Genomic DNA, 20,226 nt, shown 5'->3' with positions numbered 1-20,226 from the left:
CAGACTTTTACAAATATAGGCCTATTTATAATCAGGGCCTATCAAATGTATTTGAGGTATTATCTTCAGTTTTCAAGTATACATGCTTGTATTATAAAGGAGGTTTGTGGGAACAATTCACAGCCAGAACTGAAATCCCAAACAACCTTTTAAAACAGCTCAGGAAAACGAAGCCCAGATTGAATAACCTTGGTCCCAATGAAGATACGATACAGAGCTGTCCTCAGCGCAGAATCAAAGGTCATGTAGGGACGGATTCGTACGCCGCATGGCTTCGCTGCACGTACAGGAAATAGCGGAGACAGCGGTAACGTGAACTGAGCCATAGCATAAAGCTGTGCAAAGCAAAAGTGTGAGCGAGTAATAAAACAGTAATTTAGCGTATGACCGTGCGCCTTCCCACACTAGCTTGCCCAGAGGATAAACCACCCTTACACATTTCAACTGGTTTAGGCAACAGATCTTTAGTCTTGTAAAGCGCAGTTAGCTGCTTAGCTTGCTATATGCTATAACTTGCCTCGGATTGGGTTTCCTACCGCGTAACGACACAGGAAGTAGTCCTGCCGGCGAGTTGAAAATGGCGGCTTGCAGCATGTGAAGAGGACAGAGCCGGCTCCGGCTTGTAAAGCCAAAGAGAACATGTATAAAACGCCATGTAGCAAGCTCACAGGTAAACTGTGCTTACACACTATTTGTAGAACATTTATATTTTGGAGGAAAAGTCCCCGGGAGTTAACCGGCTATGTATGAGTCGAGCTCTTTCGGTTTCCGCTAAATGCTCATTTATTTATTTGCCTGACCTTTAACGGCTAGCCGGCTAGCTAGCAACCTTGAAATAACTGTAACTCATACGCCGGCATAGCTGAAGCGACTGTCAGCGACCGGATGACACCTACTAACCACTGTAACTTTTAGCTAAATAACTTGTTTCCAGTATTACGTTGCTAGCTTGCGAAGGTGTGATGACCAGCAATTAACTTAGTCTGCTGTGACTAGTTCTGGGTTGACACTAATGGTTAGCATTGTTGGCTAACTAGCTATCTCAGCACTTCAGTAGCAAGCATACGGTGTCAGCAGTTGCTGGCTAGTTAGCTAGTAACGTCGGCAATACGTTGCGAATACTGGTACTGGTCAATACTGGTACTGGTCAATACTGATCGCCGATATGCTTGTCAAGTACATTACATAGACTAGCTAGCAAGATGTATGTCTGGCTGCTACGGAACAAATGCTCGACTTGCCAGAATTAGCTGCCAGGTTATAACGTTAAATGAAAAGGACCTGTCCAGAGTGCTAGTTATAACCTAGCTAATGTTGGCTAACTGTACAAGTCTTAATTTGTCTCTTCAGCATTTAACATCTATATCAAAATGTTTGCCAATCAGTTGATTTCCTTTACCCCTGAGTTGGCCAATGTGCTAGTTTTGACCTTTATGTTAGCTCGACAAGTAGCCAGGTAGGTCAAGCTAGCCAAATAATAGCTGTCAACAGAGCTGTGATTAGAAAGCTAAATGACAGCTAACCAAGTCTGAAAGCATAAATGCTGCCTTCAAATCAATTAGCACGCTAATTTCTGAAAGTATTGAAACAAAGGTATTCATATCATGTAACGTCATTTTGCTGTTCTCCTCTCTGAAATAGCAGTTGCATTCTTCAGTGTCCTCTTATGACCTTTTCATAGTGATCGTTGTATTTTTTTTTGATCATTAGATTATAGTCACATAATCAGCGGCTTCATTGTCCTATGAGTGTCTGGCCCTGAAGGTGTAACTGTGTGTGTTGCAGTTCTGGTAAGCGCCGGCGTCTTCCAGCGACTTGCAGAAAATGGAACCAGAGGTCACCTGTGCTCACGTAGCCTTTTCCAGTTTAGCGCTAGCTACCCGAGGGAGTGGATCACGTTTCAGCACCTCAGCTTCCTGAAGCGGCAGGTAAAACCTCACGTCACGCTTACCTGACGTTTCTTCTGCCAAGCATAATGCATTGCATTGCCTTTCCGGTTTTTCTAGAGTTAGTATTTTTATTCCGTAAATGCATGAGGCAATTGTTATTGCTGCAGTAGTGGATTTTATAGTGTCCCGTCCTAGGTAAAAGGACATTGTGCTTTCTTCCTTTGCTTAACTAAGTAACCCTCTGCTTGTTGTTCCGTCTCGTGGAATGACATAAAGTTGTAAACCAAAGAAAGATACTGGCCCTGCTTACAGTGGGATGAACCAGAGTCAAAGAATAATGTTTTACGCTTAAAGCAGCAGTATATTTTGGATAAATAAATCAGGGCAATCTCCGTATGTGTGTTCAAATGCTTTTAACAGCTATGATGTTGGAAGCCTGTGTAATTTTGTGAAATGATGGCCTTGAGGTTTGTTTTTGGTAGCATAGCTACTAGCAAACTGGGCTTGGAACCAGAAGGTTTCAGGTTAAGATCCCTGATGAGGCACTGCTTGACCAAAACAAATTGCTTAAATTAGATCAGACATAAATGTCTAGTCTTATAAAAATGTGTTATCTGAAACAAAGCGCCTGGACAAAGTCATCAGTTGAAATAGTAAATAGGGGCCAATGTAGCTTAGTGGTTAAGGAGCAGAACTCATAACTGAAAGGTTGCCGGTTTGATTCCCCACTGGAGCACTGCTGCTGTACCCTTGGGCATGGTACTTAACCCACAACTGCCTCAGTAAATATCCAGCTGTATAAATGGATAACATTGTAAAATAATAAAACTGTAACCAATGTAAGTCGCTCTGGGTAAGAGTGTCTGCTAAATGACAGTAATGTAATGTAACGTCAGTGAGCCTATTTTTCTTTCAGATAATACATCTTTTGATAAAGCTGATAACTGTTTTCTAAAAGACTGAATCGTTCCTCTTTGCCTTTATGTGCGTTTCTTGTCAGTATGTTATTAAAAATGGCGGCGGGCTCCGGCAGCGAGCGAGGCCCAAGCAGGAGCCCCTCTCTGCCGCGCTGGAGGACCACGACGATTCGGTCGTGCGGCAGGTCCAGCAGGTCCCGGCCATAAGGCCAGTCCCAGCGTTGCCGGGGGCGCCCACAGAGACCCCCGAGCGGGAGGGCGAGGCTCAAGCCAAGGAGCCCGATGCAGCCCTCGAGGCACGGCTAGAGAGGCAGTGGAAGGAGCTGAAGGTGGACATGGCCGACCTTCCAGGAGTGTACGCCCGGCTGTCAAAAATCAAACTTACAGGTACGGAAAGGACCATCCATAACAATAACCGGATACGTTATTGTGTTATATATGGTCTGTATCATATATATTGTGTCATGTCTTATGTGCTATCACATATAACACCCTATTTTTGTATATGTTTATGTTACAGTATACTTTATTATATATTTATTATATATATATTAAAATCATATGCATATTTTTATCCCTTTTGATTTTAATGATCATGTCCACAAGTGCCAACCAATCAGAAAAATACATTATAATGGATCTTAGGACATGCAAGCTGCATTGATAGCTGCAGAAGGCCAATAATTGGGGGGGGAGAGACGTACTTGATTGTCACCAATAAATACTGTTGTCACTTTTAAATACGGTGATACACATGAAATGTAATCCCAAGGTTGTTAGTTTTCAGATATTTGTGCTCAAATGTGAAAACTGACACATTTTTAAATCTGTTTTCGGTTAAATTATACCATGACTTTAAAGCCCATCTCTCTCAGACCAGTGACCAAATGGTTGTGTCGCTCTGTGGCAGCTCACTAGAATTTTTGCTACATAATAGATGTTCATGTTAACCTTGCTGATAAAGAATTGCTTTCAAGGTTTGACTGAAACAGTGATTCAGAATCAGTAAGTCTGGGTGGTTTCATGTGTCAGGTTTTTGTTTTGCCGCTTAATCTTTGATCTGGGGTCAGATAGTTTCATGAGTCAGTTATTGGTTATGCCGCTTAATCTTTGATCTGTGGTCAGATAGCATTGTGTTCCTCATCGGACTTCACTCAAGCTGGTTCTGTGTGTGTGTAACAGCGTGGAAAAAAGCCCTCCTTTGCTTACCTTAAAGCCCGGTGACGCCTCCCCCAAGAGAAAGTAAACCACAAATCCACTGCGCTACCTTTCCAGCTCACCACAGACGCGGGAGGCGCCGATATCAGGTGTGAGGGTGTCAGTTTGATTTGGCTTTCTCATAGGCGAGGATTAACTAGATCCTTTCTCTGTCTCTGCTGCTGGTATTTGTTACCACTCTACCAGCTTTTATTCCTTTTCTCCCCCCCATCCTTGCCTAAGGCACTTGATATTTTGACGGGACGCCTTTTTTTTTATCACGTACATTCCCTTGTGTTTAACCAATAGCAGGTTAACCGAGGGTAAGGTTTTGTTTGGCCCGCCTGGTCGCACGGGAATCAGATCCATGTTTTGTCGCGGGGGTTGTGGAAAGAGACACAAGCAGTGGTACAGCGGTGAGGACGGGGGTGCAGAGAATCACACGGTCGCTGTGAGGTTAGAACACGCACCACGTTCCCCCCCCAGGTGCTGTGATTGATTATATATAAGAGCCCAGCAGCTGCTGTGCCCTCCCTGTCTGGCTGGACCCGCTCTGAATCCCATCCTCAGATGGCTACCCCATGCACATTTGACACGCTGCCAGGTAAAACAGATTTGCGCTATTTTAAGCCTAATCCGTCAGAGTTAGCGTGAAGCAGACCCGGAATAAGAGACACCCGCGCAGCACTTTTACTTAAGTGGCCATCTGAGGTAAAAGCAACTGTGCTTCTCGGCGCTTAAAATATATGCGTATGAATTATTTTTTGTTTGGGCCATCATATCGGAAAAAGCCTTTTAATGGAGCTGTAATTTTCTGCGCTTCCAGCGTTGGTTGTCACCACAGCAGCAGCTGGGTACGCCATGGCTCCGGTGCCCTTTGACCCCGCCTGCTTCCTGTTGGCCTCCCTGGGAACGGGCCTCTCTTCCTGTGCTGCCAACTCCATCAACCAGGTCAGTCAGTAAATTTTGCATCTGAGCGCAAGCAGGCCGGGAGACAGCTGGCGTCTGCCAGCCACGAGAGCAGCTCTTTATCATTCCTTTTGTGTGTGTGTGTGCGCGTGTGTGCGCGTGTGTGCGTGTGCGTGTGTGCGTGCGTGCGCGCGCGTGTGTGTGTGTGTGTGTGTGTGTGTGTGTGTACTCACTATGCCCGCTATGGGTGCATTTCGGTCCCTTCCTGGGTTCCCCCCTGGCTGTTTCAGTACCAGCTGCAGGTCTTGTTTCTCTCTAGTGCATATGGCAGGAGTAGGTAAGAGACAGAATCCCTAAGTGCACCTCTGAGAAGGGCAGTTCATCTAGGCCTATAGTCACCTAGTTATTTTACCTCCCATCCTGATAAGCAATATACTTATGTTGTTGTTTGCCGTGAGCACTCCAGTAGCATCGAAAGCTTTTGCCGATGTGTAGTGGTGCTGTCTGGAGGCTGGTGCAGCGGGTGGTTGAGTTTGGCTGGCGGGGCTCTCGCTGTTTGACTGGCACCGTGTGGGCAGTTCTGGCATTCGGACTATGTTGTTACAGGATCTGTTCCAAGGCGGGCTGCTCCTGTTGTACCTTAGAGCTGTGCCCAGACTGGCCACAGTAAGAATCCAGCTCTGTAAATGAGTTACACAAGATTAACCGTAAACATAGACAGTAAACATTGTAAGCCACTTTCCATTGTAAGTTATATACTTTATCTGCCTTAATTTTGTAGACACAGGGTGATGTGAGTATAAGAGGGTAGTGTAGCAATGATAACACAGCATAGCTCAGGGAAAGGGCCGCTTGTTCAAAAGCACCAAGAGTGTAGGAGTTTTGCAAAGTCTCCCACAGACAGCCGCGCAGTCACAAAGTCATAAAGCGATTTAACCGCACTAATCAGGCCCTAATGGCGTGTTATTTTTATTACTATTATTTTGATCTCTATCGTGTTTGCTTTCGAAGATGGATGAGGCGGCATTTGAGCGCTGGCAAAGATACAGTTCGATCTGGAGCGGCTAATGCGTTTTCGTGTTGCGACACACAAACACACTCGCGCGCACACCAACGCACACACACGCACACACACACACGCACACGCACACACACACACACACACACACAGGTCTGCTCCTTATTTTGCGCAGCGAGCATTCCTCTCCTGCAGTGCATCTCAGAGACGCATTAAGAGGAGTGCGCAACGCTGTTATTATTTTCAGCCAAAAAAGCTTTTTTTAAAAAAAAAAAAAAAACTAAAAATAAAAGGGCTCGGGACACTTTAAATGCCTGGAGTAATCGGCCCTCGATCCGTTGCCGAGTGTTGACATTACGTTCTGGAATGCGCTCCGTGACTTAACAATATTAGTTTAATGGACGACCTCTCCCTCAGCCCTTGGTTGAACTCCATTTAGACGCGGCGGCGGCCTGTAATTTGGAGAGGGGCTCTGATTATAATGCAGGTTCCTGCCCTCGGGGGCGAGACGGCTCGCCCCGTAGCCAGCGCTCGCCGGCGTCCGAGGGGCCTCCCTCCTCCCCGCTCGCGAGCCGGGGGGGACGGGTTTGGAAAGAGGTCTGCGCCGAAACCCATCGTTTCTGTCCCCTTCTTCCTCTCTGGACTATCGACACGGGTTTTGTTTTCACCCAGAGAGGTCACCTTGCCTTCGGTTCGTCTTTGTGCAGAAACAAAGGAGCAAATATTTAATAGTAGGATTGTGTTTTGGGAAACCTGTCACTCAGGTTAATACCCAGGTAAAGAGGTGTATTATTCAGCTGATGACGGCGAAGCATGCTCTACCTCTTGCTCATGTCTCCTGCCTACAAATCAAGCAGGTGTGTAAATAAGCGTACAGCTATGAAAAATCTGTTCGTCTTTAAAACAGAAGGCGGGTTCCAGATCAAGATAAAGGGAGTGCAGAGAGATCTGAGATCTGGCAGCGACGGTCCGCATGGGTTGTGCGTTGTTTGCCCATACCAGGACACACCTCGCATAACGTGGGAAGTTTTTGGGGAAAGTTCCAGGGTTGGCCCATGAGCGCTTGTAGATTTCAACCCCAGTACGGCGGTAATCTTTAGAAATTTGTGCGATGATGTAGCACGCAAACAGTCATGTGGTGATGGAAGGAGCCAACGTGAGAAAAGACTATAAAGGAATGCAAAGTTAAAAAAATGCCCAGTTGCTGATTAAGCCCTGTTGTGGCAGTGCCCTCCCTCTGAGCGGATTCTCTGAGACCTGTTCACCGTTGAGCTGAGCCCGGGGGCAGGAAGACCTCTGTGCCCCTTATCCTCTCTCGTTCCACATCAAAAGCCACCAGACAGGCCTCACTTTCAGCCTGGGGCTCAGGTGAAGGTAAAGCAGACGGGAGAGGGCGCTCAGATGGGGGGCTGGGATTCGCGGGGTGGGGTGAGGTGGGAGGCACAGGGGTGTCAAATTTGTACGTGGGATATGATTTGTAGAAAGGAGAGAGCAGGAGTGGTGAGACACCGTTGCTGTTAAAAAGACGTTTTGGGGGAGGGCGTGGACGCTTCTTGTGGGTTTGCGTTTGATGTACCTCTGCTTTGAAGTTCTAATGGACCAGGCAAATTAAGACGGGGTGGTACAGTGGGTCCTTGAGGTTCATTTCTTCATGTTTGCCCACATATACAGACTCAAAGTGCTGGGGGGTTGTGGGTAATACGCTGAAGAATCTGAACACCGTGGGACTGTCTGAAAATGGAAATCAACACTCTGTTGTAAAGGGATCCTAGAATGTAAGCCCGCTATGAAGGCCGGGTGGTTTTCGTTCAGACGGCCTTGCGTTTCCCAGACAGCTTCTCAAGACGACCTCCTCAACTGATCTGGGTTCAGAGGACTCCTTAGCTGGGTTAATCCCAACAGTCCCTGGAGTACACTGTCATGTGGAGAACAGTGGGTTCCTGACCCTGGCCCTTCATCTCTCATGACATCCATAGCATAAATGCAACCGGGCCTGTAGTCACAGCTTCAACTTTCCCAGCTAGCAGAGCCAACACGGTTTGAACTCCTGCCTCTGTATACACCTCAGCATTGAAAACTGATTCATATATAATGAAGAACGGCCCGCTGTTTTATCTCCAGACTGTTTTTAAGCTCACTGCAGCCAATCCTCACTCAGCACAGAGCTGATTACTCTTCCCTTTGAGCAGGCACAAGGAAGGCCAACTCGCAGCCCCTTTGCTGAAGTGCAAATGTTTGTATTTGTTTTTCTTTTCACAGTTATTAAAGTGAGTGACAGCTTGAAACAAGAGGAAAAAAAGGAGTTAATTAGAAGCCGGCTGTGCCTTCATTGCCAGTTGTGTGTGTGTGTGTGTGTGTGCGTGTGCTGAGTGGAGTTTTTGTTGTTGTTGTTGTTAGGAATGTAATTTTCTTGCGTGTAATTACACACACACAGCCTGAGAGACGTCAGGGGACACCTAATTGGCCAGTGAGTGGCTTCAGCGGTGGCTTCTGTGATCCTCGCCGCGCCGTTCTGACACATTGGGGATCGCGTTTCAGGTACAAAAAACAGGCAGAAAAAAAAAAGGCCGGCGGGGAGGAGGGGGGGAGGGGGGCACACCCTTACCTGTGCGTAAGTGATCTCCACGCTTTGGTCTTTTTGCTTTTTCTCGATACAAAGGAACGACACCTTCAGATGTGGTGCCAGCGCTTCTCCCTGTTCCCACCCCCCCTCCCTCATTGAGACAGCGCCGCCACGTCACCTCGGTGTGGGCCGATCAAACGCGTGGCCTTGTTTTTTTTGTGCCAAAAACAAAGGCAGCTAAGATGAAACAAAGCCAGGCCGCACTGTGCAAGGCATCGCATCCTATGGATTCCGCGGACCGCCCCCAGGCCCTTAATGTAAGGAGTCTGCACTCTGGCTGGGTATGTGACCACATAGGCACCCTCCCCGACCGCACAAAACGAAAAAGAAATTCAAAAAACAGAGGAGTGAAGGCCAGACCCTCACCACCCCGGAGAACGCCAAGGCTGCTCCTTCCCCCCAAGGAGGGTGGCTGTAGGAGCGCACGCAGCTTGTGGTTTCTTTTTCAAAACCAGCCCGTTTGGAATCTCACGGAAGGGTGTAGAGCCTGGGAGTTGCATAACAGGGCAAGGAAAAAAGTTGTTACAAAGTCAGGATGGTTTTTAAGAAATTTTAAACCCCGTATTACTGACCAAAGAAAATAATTCAGCAGTACATTCAACATCACCGCGATTTGGTGGAGCTGTTAATACATCTTCTCCCAGCAGGTGCCTGGTGTGCTGTAATCGGCTACTGTGTACTTTTCTACAGCGGTAGACTCAAATAAAAATGATTTGTCAGTGTTCATCCCCCCCCCCCCCCCCCCCCGAGTTCTTTTTTGCTCCATAGACGCATACTGGAAAACACTGTGGACCTTGCAGTGGTAATTTATTCCGCACTAAACCAGATTTAGTGAAGGATCGGTTGTGAGAGCTGAGCTGACGGTTCTGTGCAGCTGCTGGCAAGGGGAACTCTGGGATGCCTGGATCTCCGGCTGCGTTGCGGAGACGCTCTCCTCCTGGGTGTTCCGGAGTTGCATAAATGGGCACGTTATGATGACATCACCTGCTGGAGCGGACCAGCCTTTTTTTTTTTTGGTGCAGGGGTGTGTCTGTGTGCCGTATGGCTACGGTTTCGCCAGTCCGCATCCCACCTGGGGGGTCCAGACCACACCGGTTGAGAGGCGATGGGCCTCAGTGGGAACAATTTTGGGAGGGGGGGATGGAAGCGCACCTTGTGGTGGTTCCCTGGGGGGAGGGGGGGGGGCACCTGGTTTTTCGTAGGATGAAGGCTCTTATTGACAACAACACAGAGCAGGGACTGTGTGTGCGCCTGTGTGTGTGCGTACTCATCCTAGAGGTGGTCTGGCTCGGATTCAGGGGTCACGCGGGGGGGGGGGAGAACTCCCCGGGTGTTCCGGCACTCGGCACTCGGCACCGGCGCTCCGTCCGCACGTCGGCCTAATTGGCCGTAATTGGATAATTGGGTCAGGAGACCGGTTCAAGCTGGGGCAGGAATCCTGGGGGCGCGGCGGCCGGGGGGTTCCCAGTCAAAGCAAACAGAATCAGCGGCGTTTCCCCCCGTGGTGGAGATGGATTAGACCATATTGGCGGGATCGAGCCCCTTTCTTCGTAAGCGACACGAAGGCTGATTTTGTCTTCCTGCGGTCAAGTGTAATGGATGCCTTCTCACATACACACACACACACACGCAGACACGCAGATTAATTAATTGACAGAGACTGACTGACTCAGTTTCTGTCTTTCTTTGTGGTTGTGATTGGTTGTGGAATATCCTCATGCGGTTTTGGCCACTGTCTGTCGTGAGGGGAGCTGACTCCCCTGAATGTGACTGTGTTAGTGGGTTCTTTTGTGTCTGCCTCTGTGTCTCCCGCGGTGCGGTGTCTGAGAGTGGCACGCGTGAGTGTGTGCCTCTCCTGTCCCGTGAGCTCGGACCCCCCCCCCCCCACTCCGCCTGGCCATTTGACCAAGGCATGCATAATTTACCCCTGCACTTCGATGCGCGAGACCCCTCAAGCACAAGAAATCGTGCTCACTCACTACTGATTTCCTCACTACGCCGTATTCTACCACACCGCTGCCGTTCACATCTGCATCTGGGGGGGCAGTGTGGCATAGTCGCGAGGAGCAGGGCTTGTAATCGGAAGGTTGCTGGTTCAGTTCCCTGCAGGGGCACTGCTACTGTACCCTTGGGTAAGGTACTTAACCCACAGTTGACTCGGTAAATATTCAGCCGTATAAATTAATAACATGTTTAAAAAAATAACAAAACAAAATGTAACCTATGTATGTCGGTGTGGGTAAGAGCTATTGCTAAATGCCAATAGTGTAATCTACTCTGACAGCAGCTAGAGGATACGGTTTTTGGAGAAAAAGAGTGTGTTTGCGAAACTCATGGAAAGTGTCATTGCGGACGTACCAAGTGCACATTTAAGTCCTGTATGCTTTCCTATTGAGGGCATTGGGCTCAAGTGTAAGAGTGTGTTACAACATTCGAAGGACGTTTGCTCATATCACAACAGGGGACAAAAAGAAAACTGATCACTGGCAATGGAAAGCTTTGCAATATTAAAACAGAGAAGTGCTACTTGATTCGAAAGAGTACAGCAGATTGCTGTCGCAATAGCTGGAACATCCAGTCTTAGTGTTTGTTTGTTTTCAAGGAGCAACCTGGCATGCCCTTACTCCACAGAAGAATCTGGTCAGCTACCAGTCAGCAAACAGACCTGCTTCTGTATTTTACCAGTTATGTGGCCACCACCTTGAGGAGTTCTCCATCTAACATGAACTTGGGCAGTTAGACTTTGGATGCTGATCACCAACACCAAACCAAGCCCAGAAACACGCAGGCCTTTTCCATGACTAAAGTGTCAGGTATTCTAATAATAATGCAACATGCATACAAATGAAAGAATCTTTAGTAAAACCCCCAAAGCATGTTGCTTTAAACCTAGTCTGGGGTGGTGAAGGGTGACAAAGACTTGCTTGTCCATATAGACCGCTTTATTCTACATGAGGCCCCTGAATGGTGCTCATTCATATAGAGAATAGACTGTGTTATCCTACATGAGGCCCTGTGTGGGTTATCAATGAAGAGTACAGACCGCTTTATCCTGTACGAGGCCCCTGAGTGCAGGTTATCCATACAGACTGCTTCATCCCGCACGAGGCCCCTTAGTGCTGCTGAACTCTGCAGGCGGCGTTGCAGGTTTTGTTTGTCCTCGTTCTCTCCAGCGAGCCACCGGGGTAGCGCCAGACTCCGTCTAATCTAATTAGCACCTTTGGCGAGCACACCAGATCCATTCAGTACCGCTAGCTGTGTTCCAGTCATTGTTTGGAATGGAAAGTAATACAGTTCCGGACTTACTGTACGAGCACACACCCGCACTCACGTTTTAATTTTGTCAGTGTTACTAGGTGTACGTTTTTCCGCTCTAAATGCAATAACGGCTCTGGATCGTTCTCTGTTTGCCCTGCGGTCCGCTATGCGTTACCGCACCGGTCATTCCCGCTAATCGGTTTAATGGCGATGCCGCGGGTCAGCTAGGGAGCCTGCCAGCCGAACTCAGTCCGGAAGCAGGACCGAGGGAACTCCCCCGGAGTTAAGAAATCTCAAATTCCCCCCCCTCCGGCCGCTCCACGTCCGTGTGCGAGCGCGAGGAGAGAGCGGGGAAGAACAATACGGACGCCGATTACGAAACCGCGCGAAGACGGAGAACCGTATCGGATCCGCCTCTGAAGCGGTCCGCGGAAGAGCGACGCACGGAATGATTTCGTTTGGCTAATTCTCATAAAGGGAAAGCAAACTTAAATATTTCATTCCTCAGGAGGTGGTGGGTATGCCCACTCAAGAAGAAGAGGGCTCTAAATGATTGATAGGTTTTTGTTTTGTTTTCCTCCTCCCTCTCTGCCTCGGATCCAAACAGACGGCTCCTCTTAATTGTGGCGCGTCAATTCGGCGTGTAATCGTGCCGCCGGACCAAAATATCGAGATGAAGGAGAGATGTAAAGGTATGAAATTTTAATGGGGCCCTTTCAGCGTCACTTGATACGAGCCACCTAACGCAGCGGGGCCCCGCCGGGCAGGAAAGCTTTCATTAGATGAGCTGGCCGCACCCCCCTTTTCTGATTGGTTGGCGGGCGGAGGTGAGGTGTTTACCTGGCTCGGGTTTCAAAGTAAACAAGGATGGAAACGTTGCTTGGAGGGAGGGGCGGAGTGGGGGGGGGGTTGAAAGGGCATTTAATCAACCCAACCATTGGCTGCTGGCAGGCCCGTTCTGCCAGTGCTGCCCTCAGCAGCCAGAAGGCTCTGCAGGAGAGTGAGAAGCTTCCCCATGCATTTTTAAAACCCTCATTTGCATGCATGGAGGCTTGATGGTGCGGGGGGGGTTTGGGGGGGCGGTGGGTGGTAGCTCTTGGTGACGGTTGCAGGACCATCCATCCCAAACGAGAACCCTCACTCCATTATTATCTACATTTACACGATGTTTATTAAATCCGAGCGGCTTCATCGCGCGGATTTGGTCTGGAAAGTGCATTATGTATAGGCTAATTGCGGCACGCTCGCCGTGGCAGTGTGTCTTCAGGGTAGCCGGAGTTAGAAAGGCACAGCTCCGTAATTATCGCTATCTGTTATAATTGTCAGCACCAGAATGACTCTCTGATTGCGGCCTCGCCTGTTTTTTCCACGCCGCCTATCGCCAAATTTTAATTTGTGTGGCATTCTTGCCTCAGTGTTGTAAACGGCGTCGGGAGTCCTTGCTGTCTACGGGCAGAAGGCCGTTGAGTGAGCTGATATTTCGTAGGTGCCCACCTTTTGTGTGACTCTAACAGCGTGTGTCACTTGCAGATGCAGGTTGTGTTGGCTGTGGTTCTGCCCTCCTCCTGCCTGCCCCTCATACGCATGTTTCCACCAATAGAAAGCCTGGGTACCATCAGGCAACTGACAGGGCAGCCCCTCATGCTCCCTTGTGGACAGGGGCCACCCCTCTCCGCTGTCCCCGCAGAAGAGGAGCGCTCTCCACCCCTCTCCCCCCCCCCCGCACTCCTGAATGCACAGGGCCCACTGCTCATCCAGTGCCCCCGCAAACGGAAGAGGAGCGGCCGTCACCCTCCCTCCCACCCCCGGCAACTGCCAGTCATCTTTCATCAGAGCTGCCCTTTGCCGCCGGCCGGCTCCCCCGCCAGGGCTGTCCCCTGGCTTTGACGGCCCCCAGCAGCCCCCGCGGATCCCCGCACCCGGGATCCCCTTTCCTTTTTCCACAGGGCTGTTCCCGACGTCGCGCCTCCACGAGGGCCATTAGGGGTAACAGAATAACCCCCCGCCGTCACCCCCCCGTCGGCCCTAAACCGTCTTCAAAGACAACGAAAGCGCTCCGCCGGAGTTTTTATCTGTTCCCCAAGCGAGAGGTAGCGACAGAGGATACGCTTTCAAGCGGTATAAAAATTCCTGCTGCATGACGGCATCCCTCTCTTCTCCTCCTCCTCCTCCTCCTCCTCCACCTTCTCCTCCTCTCCCTCTCTTTCTCGGCCTGCTGGGGCCGGCGATGGCAGCCGCTTGCTTGAAATCACCTGTTCCTGCTCCAGCTTGTATATTTTCACTGTCCAAATGGCCCCCCTCTGGGGCATCCCTGCGTCTCTCCCCGTTTTTTGAGAAGGGGGGGGGCCCCGAGCCCGGAGATTCCAGTCGCGCCGCTCTGACTCTGAACATCAGTGATTTCCCTGGCTCTTGAGGAGCCTCAGGTAATCGGTCAGGGGAAGGTGTGAATGCAACCCTCCCTTCGCATTCAGAGCGTTGATCGACATTTATAGTTTAGCCAATGGCTGTTTGGTGCCTGATTGAAGATAGTGTGTATTACCAAACAAAAAAAAAAGAGAGAGAGCGAAGGAGGGGGGAGGTGGGTGGGGGGGGGGGGGGGTGTACACAGGATCACACACTAATCAATTATCCATACGTGGCATTGCTGCGGGTAATTATCCCGCTTCGCTTTGATTGTGTAATTGAGTGCAGATGAGAGCCCTTAAATGGCGGTCTTTTTATGTGCGCGCGGGGCGGATCGCGGCCCCTTTGAAGGCGGGGGCTACATCGATTAGCGCGAGGGCCCGACAGCCGAGGGCCTGGGGGAAGAATTAACAGGAAGATGATCTCTCTCTCTCTCTCTCTCTCTTTCTCCTCTCTCTCCCTCATCCGCACGGATGCTCTTTTTCAGGGGTCCCGTTCTCCAGTACACCCCCCCACCCCCCCACCCCCACCCCGCTGAAACAAAAGCACGCCCGACCTTCCCAGCAAGTTTATTTTTCCACCCGGCTTTTGAATCCGCCGGGGAAAAATGGGAAAGCAAGCGCTTTAATCTGCGGATAATCTCCGATCGCCTCGCGCAGCGCCAAAAGGGGGGCCAGATAGACATCGCGCGGCTGCAGTTTGGGGGGGGGGGGGGGGGTTTGAATGAATATTTAATACGACGGGCCTGTTAAATAGTTAATAGTTTAATAGTTAATTCTTTATTGTCCGCGGGGAGACGGAGCGTGTCGTGTCGTGAGTGGCCGAGCATTTCGTGGCGTGTGGAAATGCCGGTTTGATGAAGACGTCGGAAAGAGGGAGAGAAGCGCTGATGCGTTGTCGAACTCTTCCCCCCCCTTTCAGTTTTGAAAATAAACACGCGCATTAGCATCAGCCATAAAACAAACATGGTAAGCCTGGCTTGCGGGAGTGGTCCAGGAATAACAGATATTCCTCCAAGCGCGCACATGAATAAAAGATCACCAGTCGACCCGCCCGACGTGTACCAAAAAAAACCCAGTCGATCCGCGAGCGGCGGAGAGAGAGGCGGTGGAGCTTTTCGGCGCACGCCGGGGCAAATTGGAGCCGGCGTAATTACGGCATGCATCACGTCTGGTCGGTTTCAGCGCCGACGGAAAAGTCCCGCGCCGTACGTCATGCGCATTACGGCACCAGAAATGCTCCTTGATTAAATCATTATATTCTCGTTAGAGGCCTGGGGGGGCGTGGGGGGCAGCCGGGGGGGGTCGTTGTAAGGTCCTCGCTCTGCAAATGAGTGCGGTGTCATGAGTGGAGAATTATTTCCAGACCGCAGCGGAGCGGGTCTGCGGTTAGGCTGGTACCCCGGCAGGCCGGCAGGCTGGGAGGGCGGGACGTTTCAGCACAACCTGTTGCTTTTAGGCTGCATTTTACCTGTTGGCTTCACCCACTTACCTACCTCTCTTAATGTGGAGGCGGTGCTACTCCATCCGAAATGACCTTTGACCCCACAAACTCCAGAGGCAATAACATATCCCAGTATTGGGTGGTGGTTGACTATTTTGTTATAATTCAGCCCAATCTGCTTTGTTTTTACACAGAACAGATTGAGTGATTCACAAAAGTAGTCACTCCTTTAAACATTCTCCAGAACAAAAAAAGCACACCCAGATTGGTCTCAATCAGTCAGTTCCATCTGGTAGCATGGCTGGATTCACTCATAGTATTTGTCACCAATTACAATCTGTGTGCTGTTCATTAGCTGTGGTTTTACATTTTAAGAAGCTGAATATTGCTCACGTTTGGCGGTTTATATCAGTGTATGGGATTTGCTGTCGAGCTGAGGGGAAGATTAGTGGTTCAGATGATAGTAGCCTCAGGCCGGACTCAGGCCGCCTTATCTGGACTGTACTGCTGTCTCTTTACTGAACAGCAGCTGAATTGGATGATTGCCCTTGCTGGTCAGTCATGGTGGATGGTGTGAAACGACTCATCAGTCAGACAACGAGAAGCTGTCTCGTCTGAGACAATCCGTCCCGCTGTAAAGATGACGTCCCTGTCTGCCCGTGCGAACAGAGCAGAGTGCCGCCGGGACCCAGGAAGCTCCTCCGGCCGAGAATCGGTGCGTCGGTGAGAGAGAGAGCGAAACGAGGCAGAGACAGAGAAACCCAGGTAGCCAGACTCACCGGCAGTGGTGCGCTGTGGGGTGGAGGCAGCCATTCTGCGGTGAGATCAAAGGTGTGTTTTTTTTTTTTTTTTTTTTTTACCTTTATGTGGTGACAGCTTCCTCGCACGCAAGGCGTCTTACCCGCCCTTCCGCGTACAGACACCCGAAGGACCTCAAGGCGAGGGGGGGGGGGGGGGGAGGTTTCGCCGAAAGGGGATACGGTGTGCAGGGTTGGGTGACCTTCGAGTGGAGCAGACGCTGGAGAGTGAGTCAGAGGGAAGGCGGGGGCGCGTCTGTCACTAGAGGTGCAGTCAGTGTTTGTTTGGGTGGGAATGAGTGGGGAAGGCAATTAGACCTCCTGCCATTCGGATGGTTTAGGCCCTTTGTTGTTGGATTGGAAGCTCTTCAAGGGTGATTAAGATTGTGCTTGTGTTTTTGTGGTGGGGAGTTGTGGGCGTGGCCTCTCACGCCTGAAGCGTGGCTACACCTCACTTGAGACCCTGTGTGCCTCTTAAGAGCAGGGGAGGAAAAGCTCTCAGTCCCACTCTGCTCCTTACAGAAACAAAGTGTCTGAGACCCCTTGTAGAATTGAATGGGACCCTGCGTGGAAGTCGGGCTTAGAGCAGGCGATAGCGTCTCGTTGTCCCAGAAATGTCACGATCCGGGGTGGGTTCACCGGCACGCTGGAATTGGGATGACAGTCCCGTGTTGCCTGTCCCGTACGCCATCATCTTTTTTTTTTCCCTGCTGGAGGTTCACCGAGTGGCCAAGGAAGGCGCGAGATGCTTGTGTTTCCGTTTAGAGTTCGCTCGAGCCGTCGGCGCGGTTTGTGTGTCAGCTTGGCGGGAGAGCGGAGCATCATCTCGCTGTCTGCGCCGCGCTTCGCCCGGCGCTAAACTAACGCGGGGAAGGCCACGCCGCTGCACACCACCGTGTCCCAGCACCTCTGGGTTCGGGGCTGTGACTGATCCTCTGAAGGGTTTGGAGCCAATACTGTTCCAACCTGTCCTGAGTGGGCCGCGTTACATTACAGTAAATTTCATTACGTTACGGTCATTTAGCAAACGCTCTTATCCAGAGCGACTTACACAGGGTTTATACAGCTGGATATTTACATTACATTGCATTGCATCATTTAGCAGACACTGTTACCCGGACTTCCAAATAAGTGCATCTCTGTGCTAATAGTAGTTCTTGAAGTATTACAAGAGGTCAGTAAGAGTTGCTGAGTTAAGTGCTAAACTAGTGTAGAGTGTTTTTTTTTTTTTAAATAGGGGTGGGTAGAGCGGAAGGTAGACAACAGATACAGCTTGAAGAAGGCAATGTACTAAGGTAGTTGTTGGCTAAGTACCTTGACCGAGGGTACGACAGCAGTGCCCCAGTGGGGAATTGAACCAGCAATGTTTCAGTTATGAGCCCTGCTTCTTACCGCTACGCCACCCTGCTGCCTGGCGCCCGCCACTGATGGGTGGTGCTGGCTGCATGGAGCCCCCTCGCCGTTCCCCGGGTCGGAACTCTCCTCTCCAGGAAAGAGCTGGAGTGAGTCAAGGCACGCAGGAGCCTTAAGTGGGAGCTTCAGGACACCCTGCCATTTTGTATTATTAAAATGGCAGCACCTGTCAAACGCCGGTGTCGGAAGGAAAGGCCGCCGGCATCTCATCACGAAGCACCGCGCCAGTCCCGCAGATAAGGCCAATCAGAAGAGACGTTGTTGATGGGGCCTCGCTGCGATAGAGGAGCGTTTCTCCAGATAGCGTGTGTACGTGTGGACAACAGATACTCAGGTTCGCTCGCTCTCGGGGCCCTCGTCTCCTGCATTAACACCCCAGAGCCAAGAGTTCACATACACGATGTGTTTTAATGGATAGGCTTTTAGTGTGGCGTTGTAGTGCCGCTGTGAGAGCCGCAGTCGCTTAGCGCAGTTAGTCTGTTGGTCTGGCCTGTTGCTCGGTTTATCCCGGTTGCTTTTGTTTTTGCTTTTAAGTACTTGCAGGACAGCCACACGATCCCGAGGAAAGGGGTTTTCATCCGAGTCTTCACTTTAACACGGAAAAGAGTTTTTTTTTTTTTCTTTCCTCTTTGTTAAGAAGAGAAGTAATAACGTGCGGTGATGTAACCGCCGAGAAGAAGCCGATGAAAGCGCGGCGGCGCATCTCCTGAAGGACGAGGGGGGGGCCTGAACGGTGGCCGGCACGTCAGCGCTGCTCGAGGCCTGGGATGACAAGGACGGAAGTGTTTTCATGTGCTGCTAAATCTGTGGGGGTTTTTTTGGGGAGGTGGGGTGCGCTGTGCTCCCACAGAACAAAGGCTACGGCTTCGCTTTCATACCTCGTGCCTTCTCAGCCTCAGGGAATGCTGGGAAACTCATTGTGGAGAGGGTGAGAAAGCGGCGTTACCAGAGCCATCCACTCCCCAATAAAAGCATGCCTCTCTCACAGATGGCATTGCTCAACCCCGATCTCCAAGCACCATTGTCCCAACAAGTCATCCCAGCGGTGATGTTCTTTTTTTCCCCTCTCTTGTTGTTGCATTGCAGTCTAATGGACAGGAAATGCTAAATGAACAAGGGATTTTGCAAAAAAAAAAAAAACACTAATAACTTTAGCAGCGGTGCAGAACTTTCAATTTCCATGCTAGGATGGGCCAAGATGAGCTCACATATATTTGGTGTGTGTGATAGCCTGTTAAAAGGATCCAAAAAAAAAAAGAGAAAAGATTTAAATGAAAATGTTCACCAGCTTCTGTCAGCGTTGAAGGATTAGAATTTATTGAGTTTTTTTTCTTGCACTGTTCCCCCTGGAGCAGGTTGAAATTATTTGATCATATTAGTATCCTGGGTGTGTCGAGCGTATCAGTGTAATTGTACCCTGTCTGTTTCGGTAAACATATGTTTCGAGACGCGGGGTCGTGTGCGCCGGAGTGGAAACGCAGACGGTGAACCGCTGGTGCCGCTGTCTGGAGCGACGGTAACAAAGCAACGTCCTCCGAGGGGGCCGACGAGGATAGGCCTCAGTCAGGGGGGGCCTTTTCTTGTTTGCTTTTTTGTTTTTTGTTTTTTGTTTTTTTTTTCTTGTTCCCGGATCCATTGAGGCACCGCTGTCTGTTGAACGTGATGTCTGTGCAGATGAGCGCTGAGTGCTGAGCAGGCTCTGTTTTTTTTTTTTATTTTGTTTTTGTCTGGCCTGGATCGGCCTGCCCTTCTGCATTAGCGGAAGACGCGGTCGCAAAAAGAGAGCCGTGGATTGGACAGCGGAACGCCACTGGCCGCCTCCCGCTCTCCACGCCCGCTCTTGGACCAGGGCGAGCGTCCGCGGTTCTCGTTCGGCGGGGGCACGCCGTCAGACCCATTCCAGGTTCCTCCTCCTCATCCTCCTCATCCTCCTCATCCTCCTGCCCCCATCCTCCTTTTTCTTCCCCCGCTCTTCACAAACCTCATAAGTAATTGTTTGCAGCCTCTCGTGTGTGGAAACGGCTTGGCTCCCTTTGATTCCCAGGCGGCGCGGATCCGTTTAAAAAGCATTGTGGGAAGCGAAGCATCCGACGACGACGGTACCCGGAGGGCCCGCCGGCTCTTGTTAATTTTCGGTGCTGCGAATTTTTTAGCGCGGCTTTAATCTTCGTCGAGCAAGATGTCCTCGGAGCCTGCCGCTGTTGCAGAACCTCTCTGGTTTCCGGTTGTGAGAGTGACTCTGCTTTCAGGGAGGAATCTCATCGAAATAATGGAAAAAGTTGGTTTGGTTGTGGCCCTCAGTATGGAGCTCAAGGGGCTCTTCCTGCAGCATGCTGCCAGGTCATTAACCCATGAGGTG

General features: G+C 50.3%; 1 protein-coding gene across 1 annotated transcript in view; it reads left to right on the top strand.

The window, feature by feature from the left end:
* The first annotated feature begins 576 nt into the window (after nucleotides 1-576).
* Nucleotides 577-20,226, top strand: part of LOC118785879 (protoheme IX farnesyltransferase, mitochondrial) — a 47,054-nt gene continuing 27,404 nt past the window's right edge. The window contains exons 1-4 of the mRNA XM_036540828.1: nucleotides 577-670; nucleotides 1,786-1,928; nucleotides 2,890-3,193; nucleotides 4,830-4,954. Coding sequence (XP_036396721.1) covers nucleotides 640-670; nucleotides 1,786-1,928; nucleotides 2,890-3,193; nucleotides 4,830-4,954 — 603 coding nt within the window. The 5' untranslated portion in view covers nucleotides 577-639. The remainder of the gene's footprint in view (nucleotides 671-1,785; nucleotides 1,929-2,889; nucleotides 3,194-4,829; nucleotides 4,955-20,226) is intronic.

The sequence above is a fragment of the Megalops cyprinoides genome, chromosome 1 (assembly GCF_013368585.1).
Source record: "Megalops cyprinoides isolate fMegCyp1 chromosome 1, fMegCyp1.pri, whole genome shotgun sequence".
Lineage (NCBI taxonomy): Eukaryota > Metazoa > Chordata > Actinopteri > Elopiformes > Megalopidae > Megalops > Megalops cyprinoides.
The sequence above is the reverse complement of the archived record's forward strand: the minus strand, read 5'-3'. Positions and strand labels throughout refer to the sequence as shown.